At 44.8% G+C, this 17169-nt stretch overlaps 1 protein-coding gene across 1 annotated transcript in view; it reads right to left on the bottom strand.

Annotated features, from left to right (window-relative positions):
- AP3B1 (adaptor related protein complex 3 subunit beta 1) overlaps positions 1-17169 on the bottom strand; it is a 271189-nt gene that overhangs the window by 187829 nt on the left and 66191 nt on the right. Inside the window, exon 6 of the mRNA XM_045021277.1 lies at positions 14859-14925. Coding sequence (XP_044877212.1) covers positions 14859-14925 — 67 coding nt within the window. The remainder of the gene's footprint in view (positions 1-14858; positions 14926-17169) is intronic.

The raw sequence follows: 17169 nt of genomic DNA, 5'->3' as shown, positions 1-17169 counted from the left end.
TGCTACGGAGGAAAACTTTTGTGAGGAATCCTTGAAATAATGGCAGCAAGTCACTTTATGAAAGACATCAAGCTTCAAAGACAACCAACATATGTATTCCATAGCACAATTTTTGAAATTTTAAACAAAGGAATTCTAAGCTCCTAATCAAATAAATTTGTAATAACTTTAGTTTGGGACTTTGGACTCCTCTAGTCTACTACTCTGCTACAGAAAGCTATTGGTATAATCACCTTCAATAATAAAAAACAGAACAGCAAACACCATACAGTAAATACTTAAGTTGCCTCCAGGAAATCAGTTACACACAGCAGAAGCACTTGTCAATGTGTCAAAAATTACTATTCTTCCTTTCCTAATTGTTTTAAATAAGATTTGCTTTGTGTCAAGGAACATGTTAAGCAAAACATTTAACATGATAAAACTTCTATATGAAGTAACTGATATGTATGCAGTTAGCATGCCTGCAATCCAGCTTTCTAGCAGCAAATGTCATTCTATCTGAGCACTGGGGATTTGCATTTCATCTTCTAAAATTTCCCCAATGACTTAAAGTAAGCAATTAAATAGAAATATAGTTTATTGAAATGGCACTTCTTGAGAAATATTAAATACAATGATATTCATATGCTACATTTTTTTCCCTACATTTGGGCAATTAGTATGCGCCCAACACTACAACTGAAAGAAAACATCTCCAAATATAGTCTTGATATTCTGCTAAAGAAGTTTCAAGTCCTGTGGGAATTTTATGAATTACTAATAAGTCTAAATGTGAAGTTGCATTTATTCTCCCAAACCCTGCCCATGTGCTGGTACCTACTGGTTCCTTGAATAGGCACCGACTCCAGGGCTGGAGCTACAGGCACCAACTTTCCAATGTTCCAGGAGGTTCTCACTGCTCAATCCCTGACTCTGTCACAGGCCCTGCCCCCACTCCACCCCTTCCTGCCCCCTCCCCTGAGCCTGCCGTGCCCTCATGCCCGCCTCCCCTTCCCTCCCGATCAGTTGTTTCGTGGCATGCAGGAGGCTGGGGGGGGGGCGGGCATGAGGGCACGGCAGGCTCAGGGGAGGGGGCAGGAAGGGGTGGAGTGGGGGCAGGGCCTGTGACAGAGTCAGGGATTGAGCAGTGAGAACCTCCTGGAACATTGGAAAGTTGGTGCCTGTAGCTCCAGCCCCGGAGTCTGTGCCTATTCAAGGAACCACATATTAACTTCTGAAGAGCCGCATGTTGCTCCAGAGCCACAGGTTGGCCACCCCTGGACTATAAGAACATAAGAACGGCCATACTGGGTCCAACCAAAGGTCCATCCAGCCCAGTATCCTGTCTACCGACAGTGGCTAATGCCAGGTGCCCCAGAGGGAGTGAACCTAACAGGTAATGATCAAGTGATCTCTCTCCTGCCATCCATCTCCACCCTCTTACAAACAGAGGCTAGGGACACCATTCCTTACCCATCCTGGCTAATAGCCATTAATGGACTTAACCTCCTTGAATTTATCTAGCTCTCTTTTAAACCCTGTTATAGTTCTAGCCTTCACCTCCTCAGGGAAGGAGTTCCACAGGTTGACTGTGCACTGTGTGGAGAACTTCCTTTTATTTGTTTTAAACCTGCTGCCCATTAATTTCATTTGGCGGCCCCTAGTTCTTATATTATGGGAACAAGTAAATAACTTTTCCTCATTCACTTTCTCCACACCACTCATGATTTTATATACCTCTATCATATGCCCCCTTAGTCTCCTCTTTTCCAAGCTGAAAAGCCCTAGCCTCTAATCTCTCCTCATATGGGACCTGTTCCAAACCCCTAATCATTTTAGTTGCCCTTTTCTGAACTTTTTCTAATGCCAGTATATCTTTTTTGAGATGAGGAGGCCACATCTGTACACAGTATTCAGGATGTGGGCGTACCATGGATTTATATACGGGCAGTAAGATATTCTCTGTCTTATTCTCTATCCCTTTTTAAATTATCCTTAAAAACATCCTGTTTGCTTTTTTGACTGCCGCTGCACACTGTGTGGACGTCTTCAGAGAACTATCCACGATGACTCCAAGATCTCTTTCCTGATTAGTTGTAGCTAAATTAGCCCCCATCATATTGTACATTGTGATAGACCCAGGCCAATTGGGTACAACAAAGTAGTAGAAGGCAGATATACTGGCCACTGGATTAACAGTTTTCTGTTCCCTGACTGACCAGAGCAGGGGCTGCTCCAGGCTAATGAGAACACCTGACTCCAATTAACCTGCAAAGAGTCAGGTGAGGTCATTAAGGTAATGTGACCACCTGACTCTAATTAAGCCCCTTGTTGATACTATAAAAGGGATCACTCCAGTCAGGCTGAGGAGAGTCAGGGGAGAGGAAGTGCAGCTGAAGGGCTGGTTAATGAAGACACCCTCAAGTCATTGGTAAGAGAGCCCTAAGGTAAGGGTGAAGAAGGGAGAAGCAGGAGAGCTGTGGGGAAGTGGCCCAGGGAAATATAGCAACTCTGGCAGTGAAAGGTTGGCTGCCAACAGCTGCTACCATTAGGGTCCCTGGGCTGGAACCCGGAGTAGAGGGCGGGCCCGGTTCCCCCCAACCCACCACTACAGGAACACCTCCTGGGAAGGGAAGACAGGCCCCTGTCGGGACAGAAGGCTAAACTGTTTTGGTATGAGGCTGTAGGAGCAATAGAGACTGTGGGAGTTCTCTAACCAACCTCCTTGCTGGCTTATGACAAAAAGGGCTCAGTAGACTGTATCCCTGGCCCTAGAGAGAGAAGGGCTACATGGAGGGTTGCAGTGAGCCTCTGAAGCTAGCATAAACCGCCTGGAAGCAAGGAAACCCACAGGGACAAGGTCGGAGCTCTGCCACAATGTATAGTTGGGGTTATTTTTTCCAATGTGCATTACTTTACATTTATCCACATTAAATTTCATTTGCCATTTTGTTGCCCAATCACTTAGTTTTGTGAGATCTTTTCAAGTTCTTCACAGTCTGCTTTGGTCTTAACTATCTTGAGCAGTTTAGTATCATCTGCAAACCTTGCCACCTCATTTTTTACCCCTTTCTCCAGATCATTTATGAATAAGTGGAATAGGATTGGTCCTAGGACTGAGACTTGGGGAACACCCTAGTTACCCCTTTCCATTATGAAAATTTACCATTTATTCCTACCCTTTGTTCCCTGTCTTTTAACCAGCTCTCAGTCCATGAAAGGATCTTCCCTCATATCCCATGACAACTTAATTTACGTAAGAGCCTTTGGTGAGGGACCTTGTCTAAGGCTTTCTGGAAATCTAAGTACACTATGTCCACTGGATCCCCTTGTCCACATGTTTGTTGACCCCTTCATAGAACTCTAATAGATTAGTAAGACATGATTTCCCTTTACAGAAACCATGTTGACTTTTGCCCAACAATTTACGTTCTTCTATGTGTCTGACAATTTTATTCTTTACTATTGTTTCTACTAATTTGCCCGGTACTGAAATTGAACTTACTGTAATTGCCGGGATCACCTCTAGAGCCCTTTTTAAATATTGGTGTTACATTAGCTATCTTCGTCACTGAGTACAGAAGCTGATTTAAAGGACAGGTTACAAACCATAGTTAATAGTTCTGCAATTTCACATTCGAGTTCTTTCAGAACTCTTGGGTGAATGCCATCTAGTCCTGGTGACTTGTTACTGTTGAGTTTATCAATTAATTCCAAAACCACCTCTAGTGACACTTCAATCAGTGACAATTCCTCAGATTTGTCACCTACAAAGGACAGCTCAGGTTTGGTAATCTCCCTAACATCCTCAGCCATGAAGACTGAAGCAAAGAATTCATTTTGTTTCTATGCAATGACTATCATCTTTAAGCGCTCCTTTTGTATCTCGATTGTCCGGAGGCCCAACTGGTTGTTTAGCAGGCTTCCTGCTTCTGATGTACTTAAAAAACATTTTATTACCTTTTGAGTTTTTGGCTAGCTGGTCTTCAAACTCCTTTTTGGCATTTCTTATTACATTTTTACACTTAATTTGGCAGTGTTTATGCTCCTTTCTATTTATCTGACTAGGATTTGACTTCCACTTTTTAAAAGATGCCTTTTTATCTCTCACTGCTTCTTTAACATGGTTGTTAAGCCACGGTGGCTCTTTTTTAGTTCTTTTACTGTGTTTTTTTAATTTGGGGTATACATTTAAGTTGGGCCTCTATTATGGTGTCTTTGAAAAGTGTCCATGCAGCTTGCAGGGATTTCACTCTAGTCACTGTAACTTTTAATTTCTGTTTAACTAACCTCCTCATTTTTGCATAGTTCCCCTTAACTGTTAAATGTTGTTATATTATGGTCACTATTTTCAAGCAGTCCTGTTCAAGTTACCTCTTGGACAAGATCCTGCACTCCACTCAGGACTAAATCAAGAATTGCCTCTCCCCTTGTGGGTTCCTGTACCAACTGCTCCAAAAAGCAGTTATTTAAAGTATTGAGAAATTTTGTCTTTGCATTTCGTCCTGAGATGACATGTACCCAGTCAATATGGGGATAATTGAAATCTCCCACTATTATTGAATTATTTATTTTGATATCTTCTCTAATCTCCCTTAGCATTTCATTGTCACTATCCCTGTCCTGGTCAGGTGGTCAATAATAGATCCCTACTGTTATATTCTTATTAGAGCATGGAATTACTATCCATAGAGATTCTATGGGACATGTGGATTCATTTAAGATTTTTACTTCATTTGATTCTACATTTTCTTTCATATACTCTAGTTATTCATGTTTCTGACACCTCCATAACAGAGCACAGGACTCTGGGTTTGGTTTGGTTTTTTTAAAAGCACTGTAAGAACTTCATTGTGTACCATTAAATGCAAAGAATGTGCTGAGGTCAGCAGATATTTTGTCATATTTACAGCTCGTGAACCAATTATTTGAGTTGGTTTGCATAGCACTTACTGTAATGTGCATACTACTTCTTAAGAAAATATTAGATTAACTTGATTTTTTTTATTCTCTCCATTTTCCAAAACCAAGGTTTTAGTACAAGAGACAAGAATGGAGGATTTAGAACACAAAGTTTAGAGACAGCAAGAGAAAAAAAGAATACCCAAATTTTCTAACTTTTCCCTAATAAAAGGACCATTCTCTAGTTAGCTCTACCCATTTCCCCTAAAGTATGACCCTCCTGTATATCTAAACATCAGAGGCACAGCTGATAATCTTAGTTTATTAAAGCATCAATATTCTATAAAAACATTTAGAATTAAAACAAAATGATCCACTCAGAATTTAAAAACAAAAAATATTGGTTTCCAAAAATCAGTCAGTTAATTTCCATCTCACTGTGTCAATAGCAGCTTTTATGTATAAGGAGAAAAAATAAATCACTCCAACAAAACTAGCAATGAGCTCGTCAAATTCAAATGCAGCTTTCCATTTATGTATTTTTTATATTAAAGCAATAAACATGGTTCATTTGTCTTTCACTGGTTGCCACGTTTTTCTGTGCTGTTGCTATGAACTTCAGCCATTAGCTGCGCTCCAAGGTAAACTACATGAACCATCAACAAAAGTGACACCCAATCTATGGAGTTCATATTTTCTCCAGATTATCTATGCTAGTTGACAAGCTGGTAATGAAAAAAATCACACTAAGCAAATGGTTCCTCTAATAACAATAAATTTTCTATAAAATTATGAAGGGTACAAAACGTTTCCTTGCATCTATTTTGTCATGAATTCTAATTAACGCTGCAAAAACCTGAGAGTGCTGGGTCATCACAAGAAATGCATCGAGGTTTGATTGATAATATGTTGCACTGGCCTATGCCTGCCAAGATTTCTCTCTCTCAAAATTAATGGCCATCCCACCTGCCCTAATCCTACAGCCCAAATGATATTCCCCTTCTTATTTCAATTTTCTGGAGGCATGGAAACTGGGAAAGATCAGTCATTTATCTTCTAATAGCTGGATAATAGATCTATCACAATAAAACATCTGCACAAACTCAGTAATTTTTTTTAACAATGGTGCAGCTTTCACCAACATTAAATCAATAACTTATGAAAATACAGGCTTACCCACACATGCTGGCACTGAACAATAGTGTACTTAACAGATATTTACTAAAAAGTAGATCTAGTCTTTCCATCCTCCTTACTCCCAAAGCTACTGCTCTGGTTTAAAAGCTCAAGTATTCTCATCACCTAACCATCACCAATTATTAGGATCAATTTTAAAAGTTAAAGATTTGACTTCAAGAGCCTGTATTTTAGTCATGCAGTCTTAAAAAGCAACTCTTAGTGTTCACTTGTGTAAGAAACAATTATGGTAGTTAAGTGTTTTACTTTTTCAGAAAGTCAGTTTTAGGAGTAAATCTTCATGCCACAAGAAAGCAATAATGTTTGTAAACATTCAGAGTAGGCTAGTGCTAGCTGAAGAGTCTTATTATTAGGGCAAAAAAATTATTATACTCTGTAGGAGCAAGTCACTGGGAAAGATTTTAAGTCCTAAAAAGATGAGTTACAAAATGAAGGGCCTGATACTTCTCTGCACTAGATTTACCCTGAGGGTAAATAACTTCAATGGAGTTGCTCTCATTTACACCACTGTAGCCAAAACAAGAATCTGTCATCAGTAGTGCCTTCCCTGACTTCTCGTATACAGGGAGTGCCTGAAAGTCACGAGCATACACGCACAGATAATTAATACATTTCAGAAACATGTAATCAGCTATTTAACCATGCACCTTAGACCATTTTTGTGACAGACTAGGCATATGTCTCTTTCAAATTATGAATTTCATTTTGTAATGTGAACACCACTTTTGACAGTAATCTTCATTGTGACCTTCATTTTGTATTGCAACCCCTATATTGGCTTGAGAGATCCTGTTAGTGTTGAAAACAGCCGTGTTCTGACAAGGCCAGTGTATTCTAGACACCTTCCTGCTCATGTTGGGTGTGTGGAACACTTCAAAGAGGATTAACAATGAGAAAGTTAACATTATTAACTGACTGTCCCCTACTGGAACAATAAGGCCACTGACATTAAAAGACACTCAACAAGCCTGACCGGGGGAGTGGGGGAAGACTGAAACCTTTAATTCCCCCCAGCCTCAGCTGTTTAAAAGACTGTTTAAGAGGTGGGTGCTTCTCTAAGCAAGGGCAGACCACAAATCTGAGGTATTTCCACATGCAAAACCAGTCTTAAGAGAGAGAAGGCAAGAAGTGCTGCCTAGCCTAAGAACACTGACGAAAGCCAGTACTCACAGATGAGGTAAGATCAGACTTCGGGAGCTGCATGCAGGATTGGTGTTGTTTTTCAAAGATTTGTGATTCTCTAGTGCACTTCATTAAGAGTAAAGTGTCTATGATTAAGAAGTTTCTTTGCTAAGCTTACTGCATATTCCTTGCTTTCCAGTCACATTATCCTGAAGGATTTAACTAAAAACCAGAGCTCCCACAGCCAGGTAGACTCTGGAGAAATAGCTAAACAACTGAGGGATCAGAAGGGCTGAGGTACTAGTTTCAGGGTCAAAGGCAGCCAGAGTATGGGGTTCCACTACCCAAGAAGGGTGTCAGACACAGGGTCTGCACCAGACAGTGTGCCTGAGACCCAGAGTTATGAACAGTGACTACCCAGATTGTGGGGGTGGGGGAGAAGGACACCTTAGAAGCACATGGGGCCCAGGATTTGGGTCCATTTACAACAGATTGGTGACTAGCCAAAAGGGAGGACTGGGCCAGGACATAACACTACACTCTGTCCTAAAATCCCTCTCCATCAGGATTAAGTAGAGTTTCTCAAAAGTGAAGTGAAGTATCACAACCCCAAAGCAGGTCACCTGGAAAACAGTCAATGGGTTGTAGCAAAATGGCAGCCATTAGAACACAGCAAGCTAAGAAATATGAATATGAAGGCTCCCTCCTAACCTACTTGAACACAGCATCCCCATCCACATTCCACCTCCACCTCACACTTTATTTGGAGAGTGGATTTAACACTGCATTCTTTTTGGGAAAAAACGGTTACTCACCTTTTTGTAACTGTTTTTCGAGATGCGTTGCTCATATCTATTCCAGTTAAAGTGTGTGCGCACACAGCGTGCACGGAAGTCGGAAAACTTTTCCCTAGCAGCTACCTGTCGGGCGGGCTGTGGAGCCCCCTGGAGTGGTGCTGATATGGCGCTCTATATAATACCCTGCCGGCCCAACCCCCCTTCAGTTCCTTCTTGCTGGCTACTCCGACAGAGGGGAAGGTGAATGGAATAGATATGAGTAACACAACTCAAAAAACAACCGTTTCAAAAAGGTAACGGTTTTTTTTCCTTCAAGTGCTTGCTCATATCAATTCCAGTTAGGTGACTCCCAAGCCTTCCCTCGGAGGTAGGGTTGGAGTCAAGGTAGTGAGGACTGAAGAATAGCCCTGCCGAAGGCCGCATCATGGCAGGATTGCTGGACTATGGCGTAATGCGACGTGAAGGTATGCATTGAGGCCCATGTGGCAGCCCTACAGATGTCCTGAAGAGGCACATTTGCCAGAAAGGCCGTAGACGATGCCTGAGCCCTTGTGGAGTGAGCCATAACAGCAGGCAGAGGGACTTCTTTCACCAGATTTTATACATGTGATAATCCATGAAGATATCCACTGGGCAGAGACCGGAGCGCCCTTCATCCGTTCCGCAATGGCGACAAACAGATGGGTCATCCTACAGAATGACCTTGTGCGGTCTATATAGAGGGCAAGAGCTCTTCTAATGTCCAGTGAATGAAGACGCTGCTCCCAAAGGTTGCCATGCAGTTTCAGGTAGAAAACCGGCAGGAAAATGTCCTGGCTTACATGGAAACGAGATACCACTTTCGGCAGGAAGGTTGGGTGAGGCCTCAGCTGAACTTTATCCTTGTGGAAGATGGTATAAGGTGGTTCACATGTGAGAGCTCATAGCTCGGAAACCCGGCGTGCTAAAGTAATGGCCAGTAGGAAGGCGATCTTCCAGGAAAGGTAGAGGAGTGAACAGGAAGCCAGTGGCTCGAAAGAAGGACCCATCAGACAGGAAAGAACCAAGTTCAGGTCCCAGGCCAGTACGGGAGGTTTCATCGGGGATAGATCTTCTCCAAACCTTTCAGGAAGCACCGCACGACCAGGTGCGCGAACACTGAGCATCCCGCCGCTCTTGGATGGAACGCTGAAATGGCCGCGAGGTGAACCTTGAGGGAACCGAAGGCAAGATGTTGGTCTTTCAAGTGCATTAAGTAGTCCAGGATGCAGGGTATTGGAGCTTGGAGCAGGGATACCTGCCTCTGGGCGCATCAGGTGGAAAACCTTTTCCATTTAGCTTCATAAGTGAGTCTGGTAGAGGGTTTATGGCTTTCCAGGAGTACGCGCCGTACCAAGTCTGAGCAGGCGAGCTCAGCCTGGTTTAACCACGGATCCCCCAGGCCGTAAGATGGAGCGACTGAAGGTCCGGGTGTAGGAGATGACTGTGGTTCTGCGAGATGAGATCGGGACTGAGAGGAAGACGTTGGGGCGCCCATATCGATAGATCCAACAGGGTGGGATACCAGCACTGGTGGGCCCAGTCATGGGCCACCAGTATAACATCTGCCTTGTCCCTGCGGGCCTTGAGAAGTACTTTGTGGATCAGCAGAAATGGTGGAAAAAGCGTAGAGTAGCTGGCCTGACCACGAGATCAGGAAAGCATCCGCGATCGATCCCGGACTGTGACCCCTGAAGGAGCAGAAGGCTGGGCACTTCCTGTTGGTCCGCAAAGCGAACAGGTCGATACAGGGAAACCCCCAGGTGTGGAAGATCAAGTAGAGGACATCCGGGCGAATCAACCATTCATGCGTGAGGAAGCGTCTGCTCAAGCTGTCTGCCAGCATGTTCTGAACACCCGGCAGGTACAAAGCTTGGAGAGTGATGGAGTGGGCTAAACAGAATTCCCACAGAAGAAGGGCTCTGTGGCAGAGTATGCTTGTTTGTTCAGATAAAATATGGCCATGGTAGACTGGCGTGTTGCACTACGTAGGTGCAGGACGCCATGTGACCCAGCAGTTTGAGACACTGCCTCGCTGTGGTGGTGGGGAACCTGCAGAGGTTGGTGTTTGTTTGTTAGAGCTAGATGCCAGGCCTCTGGGAGGAAAGCCCAAGCATGGGTCACGTCTAAGACTACTCCGATAAACAATATCATCTGTGTCGGTGACAGTACGGACTTGCTGGCGTTCAGCATGATGCCCAAGCGATTGAACATGTCCATGACCAACCACACCTGAGACTGGACTTGCTGGCGAGACCGACCCCGAATAAGCCAGTTTTCGAGGTATGGGAACACATGAAAGTGATGACAGAAAAGAAAAGCTGCCACGACCACCATGCACTTGGTGAAGACACGAGGGGCTGTGCACAGGCCAAATGGGAGGGCTGTGAATTGGTAGTGCATCTTGTGCACCATGAACTGATGAAAACGTTTGTGGGACGAGGTGATTGAGATGTGAAAGTAGACGTCTTTCATATCGAGGGCAGCATACCAGTCTCCCGGGTCCAGAGATGGGATGATCATGGCCAAGGAGACCATGCGGAACTTCAGGTTGACGATGTGTTTGTTGAGCTCCCTGAGATCCAGAATAGGCCTTAAGCCTCCTTTTGCCTTGGGAACGAGGAAGTAGCACGAGTAGAAACCCATGCCCCTAAGCTATTGAGGCACTTCCTCCACTGCTCCTAGGGCGAGGAGTGTCTGTACCTCCTGGATGAGAAGTTGCTCGTGAGAGGGGTCAGTGAAGAGGGACGGGTGGGGTGGGGGGGTGTAGACCAGAAGTGGATAGAATATCCCGCCTCTATTGTGCAAAGGACCCAACGGTCCAATGTAATAAGGGACCAGGCAAGGTAGAAACGGGATAGACGTTTCAGAAAGGGATAGCTGGCCAGATTTTGCACTGGTAGTCCATCCTTGAGCGCACCTTCAAAATGGGTGCTTAGAGCACCGGAGGGGGCTTGGATTGGCTCTGGCTCTGTCCCGAAGGAGGGCATGATGGTCTACGCTGCGGGTACCTGCTTCTCCTACAGGAGAAGTCCTGCCTAGGTCTGGGCGGGAAGGGGCGCTGTTGCAGAGGCTGAGACTTAAATGGCTTTCTTTGAGTGGCTGGGGTATACATGCCCAAGGATTTTATGGTGTTCCTTGCGTCTTTCAGGGTATGCAGGCGAGAGTCAGTTTGCTCAGCGAACAGGCCCTGGCTGTCAAACGAAAGATCCTGAATGGTGTGTTGCACTTCGGGTGGGAGACCGGATGACTCCTGCAGGGGGGAGCAGTGCAGGAGTGCGTGGAGGGGGGCACCGAGTCCCTCGATGGACGAGGATTGTGTGATGACCAGTGCCGGTATGGGGAGCAGTGCTGAGAGGGTGATCGGTCCCACGCCATGGAGCGGTGCTGAGGCGGGTCCCGGTGCTGTATCGGGGACCGGCGCCATGAAGGAGATCGGTGCTGCGACATGGACTGCCATCACGAAAATGATCTGCGCCAAAACATGGACCAGTGCCGCGACGGGAACTGGGGTCGGGTTGGGGACCTGCGACAAGCCTGAGAGCGGTGCTGCGATGATGAGCGGTGCGCAGATCGGTGCCGGTCCAAATGATGCCACAGGGTCACAGAATGCAATCTGGACCTCGAGCGGGACCATGTCCTGGCGGCCGACGACGCCCTCGAGTGTGAACGGCTCCGATGGTCGGGGCTGCGAGGCCAGCACTGCTAGTCTAACCGGCAACGTGAGTCAGACTGGTGCGCGGTGTGAACAATGCTGGGACTCAGAGCAGCGTGGGGAAGCCAGTCTGGGAAAAGGTGGCCCGAACATCACCGGTTTACCCCTCGATGGTACCAGGAATCATGCCGGGGGCGGCACCAGGATGGGGGATACCAGTGCTGTCATCTCAATGAGCCCTCTAGCAGCCTCAAAGGTGTCCGGGGTGGAGGGCAATGTAGCTTCCTCCACTTGAAGAGGTCCCTGTGGTGCGGGACTAGTATGAGCAGATGGAGGTCTCACGGTTTTGTCAGGCTTTGGGGCCTGGTCAGAGCTGACTCGGTCGGAGCCGTGGTGACTGCCTCAGGGCTTTTGGAATGTTCTTCCACGGCTTGCTTCTTACGAGTGACCTGGGAGTGGGAGCGGTGTCGAGGTAGACATCTTCGGGGCCCGGGAGATTGTCGGTCCTGAAGAGGGCGAGGGTCCTTGAGCGGTGCTGCGGGCAGCACTGCCAAGGGAGCACTGCGCACCGAGGCGCTCGGGCCCGTATCTTGAGGGAGGCAGTGCAGACTCCATGAGGAGTTGCTTGAGGCAGATTTCCCTCTTTCCTCGTGTGGGGCTTGAATGCTTTACAGATTTTGCACCTGTCCACCTGATGAGTCTCTCCCAGACACCTAAGGGTTTGGCTACACTTGCAGGTGTGCAGTGCTGGGAGTTACGGCTGTCTTCGTACAGCTGTGTAGGGAAAGCGCTGGAGTGTGGCCACACTGACAGCTACCAGCGCTGCAGTGTGGCCACATTTGCAGCATTTGCAGCGGTGCTGGGAGTGGTGCATTATGGGCAGCTATCCCAGTGTTCAAGTGGCTGCAACATGCTTTTCAAAAGAGAGGGGTGGGGTGGACTGTGACAGGGAGCAGGGGGGAGAGAGAGTGTGGATTTTTGGAGCTGACACTGTGTCAGCTCCCTGCCTTGCAAGTTCTGATCCCTTCCTTTCTTTTAAGTTTGCCCAAGGCGATATCAGTGCAACCCTCGGCTCCTCTCACCTCCTCGTTCATGCTCCCTGCCTTGCAAATTTTGACCACTTCCCCGACCCCTCATTCACTCTTAAATGCAAATAGCCTGCAGACCAGATAAGCAGCTGCTCCAACAGACTCCCTTCCTCCCCTCCCCCCCACCGTGCTGTTTCTCTCCTCAAGCAAACACTAGGCTGTGGACATTCATGCCCCTGCCTGCCTCATTCACAGCAAACAGTAGCTGTGTTTGTTTTTTAGATAAGCAGCTCCAGGAGCCCCGAGTTCACAACAAAACAAAGAGAGGCATCATAACAAAACAAAGTTATTTAGTTAAAAGCATTATGGGAAAATTCCGAGGTCAGTTGCAGCGTAGTAAGATTAATCACAGCTTACACTGGCACTTCAGCGCTGCACCACCAGCGCTGCAGTCGTTATTCCCCAGGCAGAAGTGGAGTACAGCCAGCACTGTAGCCAGGGAGATACAGCACTGTATGTGCCTTGCAAGTGTGGACGGTGAGTGAGTTGCAGCGCTGTAAAGCCACCACCAGCACTGCAACTCTCCAGTGTAGCTAAGCCCTAAGGCAGGAGTCATGGGGGTTGCCCATAGGCATGGGCTTGCTGCAAGAACTGCAGGGTTTGAAGCCCTTGGACGGTATGCCCCAGACCCCCGCAGGGCACTCGTTGAAGGGGAAAAAAAACCCAACCACTATACTACACTTAACACTCAGATAACTACTAACAATTAACTAACAAAGGGAACTATTTACAATGATAAGAGAATGCTAAGGAGTAGTGGAGCACTTGCTAGCAAGAGACCACTGTTCCAACAACCGTCCCGGGCGGTAAGAAGGAACTGAAGGGGGGTCGGGTTGGCAGGGTCTTATATAGAGCGCCATATCAGTGCCACTCCAGGGGGCTCCACAGCTGGCCCAATGGGTAGCTGCTAGGGAAAAGTTTTCCAACTTCCATTCACGCAGCACGCGCACACACCTAACTGGAATTGATATGAGCAAGCACTCGAAGAAGCACAGGATAGCCCTGCCTGCAGACAATGGATGTATGTCTAGTTAGTGAGCAGCCAGTTTCCAGATGAACAACAGTTAAACAATTTTTCAAGGAGGAGACTACTTTTTCCAGACATCTGTACAAGCAGAACAACTGGAAGGGGTCTAAACATTAATTTTACCATATAAATAAGTCCTCACTATGAAAATCTGTTTTGATTTGAGTGTGTGCTTTTGAAAAAGTGGTAAAAAGCTCATACGCTAAGTTAGTTTTCTTGAGAACGATTTCACAGCTAACGGAGGTCCCAAACCAAGAAACCTTTTTTGCACATGCGTAACTTTAAGCAGGCAAGTAGTCCTGCAAAAGTCAATGGCTCTACTCTCATGCTTATCTTCATGTACTACTTACATGTTTTCCTAAATCGGCCTTAGATACATGGTGCAACACACTGCTCTAAATCCGGGCAATACCTAAGTTGTTGAACATTCAGCAAGTGCTTAATGATATCCTGAATCAGGGCCACAATTTGCAAGAGACTGACTCTCTGCAATGGGGTTTCTAATGTGCATGGATCAGGACATTCTGGTGGTGTCTAGCCAAATAGTTCCAGACTATTGTATTTACACGTGTCTGTGCTTCTCCCGCCTCTCTTCCCCGCCATCCCACATGACAACAGTGCTTTGGAGTCCTAAAGAATGAATTTCCGTGTTTTGTTTTATTACTTTTTCAATATTATTCTTTTTAAAAAGAGAGAAACCCTGTGGCAATATTAAACCAAAGCTCTTATGAACATTAACGTGATATGATGAAGCATGCAAAAGCCAGAAAATGCCAAAGTTAAAACTTCATGTCAAACTCCTTTCTGCCACCTTGTGTGTAAACATAACAATGCAGACTTTAAGAATATGATCACATTTCTCAAATACAACGTAATTACACATAAAAGAACATTAACGTTGCAAATTCAAGCATCTGTAAGCTAGGAAATGCTAGAATTAAGATTGCCGGCTATGTTGTATAGTTCAAATTTAATGGTATGTAATGACAATCATTAAGTAGATTTGCAGCTGAAAGAGTGTGACCAGTACAATTATACACTTAAAAATTACACTAATTTGTGTTACTTACCGTACTTTTATCTTTCAGAAGCTTTTCTATCACTTCAATTAACATTTCCTTTTGCTCTGGATCAAGACTAAAAAACAAAAACCACGCAAAAGATAGGTTTTTTCCATTTTTAAAATATATTCCTTTAACATTTTATGGTCAGGTTTACGCTTGAAACAAAGATAGGCTAGGCAGTGAGGAGGAGAAGGAAACAAACAAGGGAAAAGTGAAATGATTTTCAAATCAAAACACATGGTATTGTGGGGAAGGAGAAGGATGCAAAGGAGATTGTGAAACAAAATGGCAAAAAATAGTTCACATTAATTTCTGTTACAGCATTCAGACAGTTTACTATTCTGGAACTAAGCAGGCATCCCTAACTCACAAAACACACAAACATTCAGAACAGGGTCAGAGGATTTGGAGGGTTAGTTTTCTGTTTAATAAAAATAACTTTTCTAACCCCCTTTAGTCAGTAAAGATCAGAAATTTGAAAACTGCTTGTTCCATTAGTCTGACCAGTAACAGGTTGGAGTGCTGGAATCTCTTTTTTTTTTTTTAAAGCTATTCAAAAGAGCATTACATTGAGTCGCTATGGGAATTACTGGGAAATACAGACCTCAAGCTCAGTGTTCTATATAAATAGGTATAGGGAAGATACATGCTATATTTCAGAGAAGGAAAATATGAACACGAGTTATGCCATGTATATGCACACCTCTGAGATTTACTGCTGCCTTTAATTGTTAAGATAGGAGAACACAAGCAAGCATGTCAGATTCAACTGTCCATTTCCCAAGGGAAAATACATTGAAAGAAGGCACTGTCACACATTTTGGAAAGTAATTACTTGAATATCTAAAAACCCTTTCAAAGTGATCCATATCTTTCATCTTCAAGACTAAGGGGCAAAACTCTCATGGACTGAGTTGACAGAATGGAATAAACAAGATTAGTCCATAAATGTTCTTAGCAAACTGTGATTCTTATCAAATAGCAAATTAAAAGGTTTTACTGCGGAGACTGAAGACAATTTCAGGTTCTTTAAGGCTGACATTACATGGCAGAGATAAACAGAAAATAACTAGAGCACAGGAATTAAATGTTGACAAATTAGATTTTTGTCTGTTCTCAGAACCTTTCCTTTATTTTGAAAAAGTATGGTTATTTACCCTACAGTAACTGTGGTTCTTCAAAATGCATTGTCCACGAAGATCCTATTCTAGGTATGCATGCATCCCATGCACACAAGATATTTATTTTTTAATAAGAGTGTTCACCTCCAGGGCTGTGTCTGCACTCCACCTACCCTTCCAATCATCTTAGCCAAGGACATAAGAGGCAGGAGAGCCCCAACCACCACTCACTTCCTTTACCAATAAGAATCCCATGTGGATAGGGCTGCAAATCATTAGGTAAGGAGGACTGGTTGTAGAATCCATGTGGACAAGACACTGTATAGCAACTGAATTCTTCAAGATAAGACACCATGCTCTGAGTGATTGTCCATATAATTCTACTCTTGGTGACTGAAGTTCTCTCAAACCTGGAGTGGAAAGAGAGGTCCTACTTAAAGAGTGACTGCAGGACAGCCTTAACAAAGTTGGCATCAAATATGAAAGCCTATACCGAGGAATAAGTAGCAGTAAGTAAATGAACCACGCTCCAGGCAACAGCTCTACATATTTCAGATATGGGTATATTACCCAAGCAAGCAGCGGAGGCTACCTAAGCCCCTAGTGGAATGGGCTCTAATGAGAGCCAAAGGCTCTTTCTTAGCTGATACCAAGTCTCAATACAATGCAAAACCCACTAATTCCTTTCTGCAAAAGCCACAGACAGTCAGAGACAAGCTAAATAAAAGGATAACGCATCATGTCTAGGGTGTGTTTTATTTCATGTTGGATGGAATGAGGTTTCAAAAAAAACTGGAAGATGGATGGATTGATTAGGGTGGAAATCCTATCCCACCTTAGGAAGTAACCTGGTGTGAAGCCTAAGAGTGACCTTGGTCTTTTTGAAATATGGTGTAAAGGGGACCAGCAACAAAGGCCTGAATTACTTCCTCTCTCATGGTGGAAGTAACAACCATCCAAAAGGCTGTTTTCATTGACAGGTGCTAAAGAAAGCAGGTTACCATGGGCTCAAAAGGGGAGGAAGAGTCCCATTAAGCCAGTGAGAACTATGGTGAGGTTCCAGAAAGGCAGGGGGAGGAGGAGGATCCCTAACAGGTGGGAAGATATGAGTGAGGCTCTTCAAAAACCTTGACACCATGAGATTTGAAATTTAACCCCAAACTGGAGGGTGATTTGCAGAGAGTGCTGCTAAATAT

This window comes from Mauremys mutica, chromosome 6 (genome assembly GCF_020497125.1).
Source record: "Mauremys mutica isolate MM-2020 ecotype Southern chromosome 6, ASM2049712v1, whole genome shotgun sequence".
Taxonomy (NCBI): domain Eukaryota; kingdom Metazoa; phylum Chordata; order Testudines; family Geoemydidae; genus Mauremys; species Mauremys mutica.
This window is presented reverse-complemented; position numbering and strand designations above follow the sequence as displayed.